The sequence below is a fragment of the Solanum tuberosum genome, unplaced genomic scaffold (genome assembly GCF_000226075.1).
Source record: "Solanum tuberosum cultivar DM 1-3 516 R44 unplaced genomic scaffold, SolTub_3.0 scf00349, whole genome shotgun sequence".
In the NCBI taxonomy this organism is placed as follows: Eukaryota; Viridiplantae; Streptophyta; class Magnoliopsida; order Solanales; family Solanaceae; genus Solanum; species Solanum tuberosum.
Genome location: NW_006239271.1, coordinates 196,004 through 200,838, shown reverse-complemented (window position 1 = coordinate 200,838; position 4,835 = coordinate 196,004). Strand labels below are relative to the sequence as shown.

At 34.9% G+C, this 4,835-nt stretch overlaps 1 protein-coding gene across 1 annotated transcript; it reads right to left on the bottom strand.

Moving 5' to 3' along the window:
• Positions 1 to 344: 344 nt before the first annotated feature.
• On the bottom strand, positions 345 to 812 carry LOC107063384 (uncharacterized). The gene has a single exon (XM_015315213.1). It carries the CDS (start codon positions 810 to 812, stop codon positions 345 to 347), a length of 468 nt encoding a protein of 155 aa, XP_015170699.1.
• Between the last annotated feature and the right edge of the window lie 4,023 nt (positions 813 to 4,835).

The window sequence follows — 4,835 nt, the reverse complement described above, 5'->3', positions numbered from 1 at the left end:
AATTTTTTGAAAATCATTCAAAAAAAATTTGCCCATTATAGAACTTCTGTTATTCTGATCTTTATTGTAGATTGTAGCTTGATTGTTATGAATTTTTGAGAGGTCAGACTTGATTTGTACGGAAATGCTCTTTGATGGAATTTTTGAGACCCTCTCAAAAATTCTGCCCAAAATGATAATTTTTATTAAGATAAGACCGAACTCCATAGGAGCGCATACGTATATCCTTTTAAACGGGAATCAGATCTAACGTAGTTCCAAATTACAAAACAAAGAGCATGAAACAAACTTAGATGTAGTATCTCTTCACAACATCTGAATTGATAGGTTTGGGCCAAATTTTCTCATCCATTTATGCCAATATGAGTGCTCCACCTATCAACACCCTTTGTTTCATCTTGATTTGGGAAGATCCGCTTCAAAACCAATTGCTCGGGTGAGAAATATCTAGGTCTGACCTTCTTGTTAAAAGCTCTGACCATTCTATTTTGATAGAGTTGACCATGACAGACGGTGTTAATCCCTCTTCCGTCAATTAATGCCAAATTCTCTGACAGCATTTGCACCCATTTAGCATTGCTTAGCTCTCCCTCTTGAATAATTCTCAGAGATGGTATCTCTACTTCAGCAGGTATCACAACTTCCTTACCATATACCAGAAAATAAAATGTAGCCCCGGTAGAAGTTCTGATGGTAGTACGATACCCCAACAAAGCAAATGGTAGCTTTTCATGCCAATGTTTATAATTATCGATCATCTTGCGCAGTATCCTCTTGATGTTTTTATTTGCAACCTCAACCTCTCCATGCATTTGTGGTCTATACGCTGTCAAGTTTCAATGATTGATCTTGAACTTCTCACACAATGATCTCATCAAATCACAATTTAGGTTGGTTCAATTGTCAGTAATGATTGACTAAGAGAATTCAAACATACAAATAATGTGATTTTTGACAAAATCATCTACAACTTCCTTCGTCACCGATTTGTGAGAGGTGACTTCGACGCACTTGGTGAAGTAGTCAATTGCAACAAGAATGAATTTGTGTCCATTTGATCATGTTGGTTCGACTGGACCAATGATGTCTATGCCCCAAAATGCAAATGGCCAAGGTGAACTAGTAACATAGAGTTCGTTGGGAGGAACTAGATCATATATGTATGAGTCTGACATTGATGACATTTCTGAATATAGAGAATACAATTTGTCTCCTTGGTTAACCAGAAATAACTTGATCTTAGAATCTTCTTTGGTAGAGTAAAATCGTTCATGTGAGGACCACATGTTCCTGCATGTATCTCTTCAACCAACGTACTAGTTCTCCAGCATCGACGCACCTTAACAAACCCAAATCGGGAGTCCTCCTATAAAGGATTTCTCCACTTAGAAAGAATTGATTTGCTAACCTTCGAACCGTTCGTTTTTGTACACTTGTTGCATATTCTGGATATTCACCATTCTTTAAATATCCTTGATTATCATGGTACTAAGGCTTTCCATCAGGCTCCTTCTCAACATGATAGCAGTATGCTAATTGCTCATATATAATAATGTAAATGGGATCAATGTGATTATGATTAAGATGTTGAATCATAGAGGATAAAGTGGCTAAAGCATCTACAAATTCGTTCTGGATCTTTGGAACATGCTTGAATTCCGTCTTGATGAACCTTTTGCACAGCCTATGCACTCACTCTAGATATGGTAACAACTTCCGATTCTTGGTCGCCCACTCACCTCAAACTTGATGAACAATAGATCTGAATCTCCTATTATCAACATTTCTTGGACATCCAATTCAATCGCCCATCGAAATCCCATAATGCAAGTTTCATATTCAGCCATATTATTTGAGCAAAGGAATCTGAGTTTCACCGATACCGGATAATGTTGCCTAGTTGGTGAGATCACAACAACTCCAATGCCAGACCTGCTTAGATTTTAGCTCCATCAAAGAACAACTTCAACCATCGTATTCTTCAGAGATATCTTCCCCCACAAAAGCTACTTCTTCATCCGGAAAGTAAGTCTTCAAAGGTCTATACTCATCATCTACAAGGTTCTCTTCCATATGATCTACTAATGCGTGTGCCTTCACTGCTTTTTGTGTGGCAGATACTATGTCAAACACACTCAATTGTATATGTAGTTTACCATAACTTGTGAACTTACCACATTAGTACCACTTTCACTATCAATAATCATAGACCAAAAATTATCATTTATCCCACACCTTGTATGGAGAATAGTTTCTCTCCTTAAATTAGCTAGGGTGACATTCTTCTCCTTTAAACGTTTGATCAACACATCAACACAATTAATGTCATTTTGAGTTCTAGCTTTAATTTCCTTACCTGTTTCAAACATCTCAAACAATATCAAAGAAATAAATATCTTTCAATTTGGGTTTTTCTTTTCTCAATTGATCCCACTCTCTCTTGCCTTTTTCCACTCAAATTACTACCTTTGGATGGATCCTTCAGGATTTATGTATAAACCCTATTAGTAACAACCTTTTAAAAGTAAGATGTTAAAGGAAAATAATTTATCAATTTCAGATAAATTGGATTTGATGAGACAAGGAAAAGATCCATTTGTGAAACAAGAAAAAAACTTCAAATTTCCCTCTTTCTTGATTTTCCTTTTTGAGATAGAAAATCAAGAATCAAAACAAATTTATTTTTTTTGTTTTTTTTTTGCTATGTGACTTAACTTTTAAGCTACTACTATAAAAGATTTTTTTCTAAACTCCCAAGATTATCAAGAATGGAACCTTGATAGTACCGATCTGATACCACTTGATAAGAATCGAGTTACCAGAATAAACAAGAAAATAATGTGGAAGCGAAATTATAAAGATTAAAGACAGAAAATTGAAAGATATGTGAATAAAAATCCCCAATTTCAAGATAAAGTGCTAAGAACCCTAATTGATTTTAGTGTCTAAAATTAGCGGATTAAAACTAATTATGATACTAATAAAGTCAATTCAAGAACTTAGATCAAAAGTGATCTAGACCCCCTATTACGAGGAAACTAGAGACAATAATTAATATAAGATTTAACCTTCTTTAATTTACAAATAAGAACGAAAGATATCAAGTTAAATAATTAATTTCACCTCTTAAGAATCGTTCTTATAAGGTTGTAAGATAAATCTCAAGTAGCCACACAAAAAGGCGTAAAGAAGAGAAACTCTCAATTAATAATAATGTTGTCTGCTCAAAATAATAAAATCAACCCCTATATATAGGGAAAATCTATCCCAAATAGAATAGGATTTAAATCCTACTTTTATGGAAATTTTAAACTAGGAAACTTTAAACTGGGAAACTTTTAAACTTGGAAACTTTAAACTAGGAAAACAGAAAAACTTTAAACTAGGAAACTTTTAAAATAGAAAATTTTGACTTTAAGCGTTCAGCTTTTTGGGTTCTTTTATTGGGCTTTGTGTGGCCCAATCTTCTTTCTTTTGGTCTTGAATTTAGACAGTTCTTTCGTAATAAACATATTCTTGATTTTTCATTGAAGTCCGTCAACTTTAATACAAGTAGGCTGACATGGATGCTATCACATGGGCTTTTGAAAAATATACTTCAAAGGGTCCATTCTTGAGATCAGATAAGTAGTGTGTGAAGAGAGGTAGTGTTGCAGCTTCTGGGAAACCCAAGTTAAAGCACAACATGTACGTTCTAATAGAAAATATCGGGTTTCATATGATGTGAACTTCTTGCTCATGTAGTATATTGTCTGCTCTTTCTTTCATGTTTCATCATGTGCCCCAAGATGGAGCTAAAGGCATTGTCCAATACTGACATGTATAACAATAATAGTCTACATGATTCGGATGGAACCAACACGAGGATTTGACAAATAGTCTTTGATCTTGTCAAATGCTTACAGACATTTGTCTGTCCATTTTACAGTAGCATCCTTCTTCATCAGCATGAAAATTGGTTCAACGATGACAGTTGACTGGCTATGAAACGATTGATGTAGTTAAGTCGTCCTAAGAAACTCATTACCTCTGTCTAACTCTTCGGCGGAGGAAGATCACAAATGCTTTGATCTTTTACGAAACCAATTCTATACCTTCGCGATGACAATGAAACTCAGTAGCTTTCCAGCAGGATTACCAAAGACACATTTTGTAGTATTCAACTTCAGGTTATACTTGCGTAGATTGGAAAAGATCATCCAAATGATTTGAACCCTTATTTGACTTGATGATGACGTCATCCACATAAACTTTAATTTCCTTGTGGATCATGTCATGAAACAGAGTAGTCATTGCTCTCATGTACGTAGACCCAACATTATTTAACCCAAAATGTAGAGCTGTCAAAATGGGCTGGCCCAACCCTACCCAACCCAATCCTAACGGGCTAGAGAGTTAAATGGGTTAGGACGGGCTGGTCCTTTTAGTTAAAGAGCCTATAAAATAGCAGCCCTAAGCGGGCCACGGGTTGGGATGGGTTGACCCTTCAACCAAAAAATAGAAAATATTGGCCGCTTAGAAGAGTATCGAACGTTGATGTCTGATGAACACGACATCAATAAATATAGAAATTAATTCATCAATTATAGATACTTCAATGAATACTTACAAAACAAAAACATAATAGCTAAGATAAAACATTAATAAGATCCATACGAGCAAATCACATTCCATGGTCACTATTTTCATAAACAAGACAATAAAGAAGTGGAAAATTAGGTATAAAAACAAATGTAGAAAAGGTCAAAGATTCATAGTTATAATGGAGTAATGAGTTTGGGCTAATAAGAAAATTTAGTAGGCTAATGGCCCTGAAATGTAAAAGTTGTGCAAAA

Bases quoted from the DNA above. Each gene is read 5' to 3' on its own strand.
- LOC107063384 (XM_015315213.1), bottom strand. From the start codon at position 812: ATGCATGGAGAGGTTGAGGTTGCAAATAAAAACATCAAGAGGATACTG.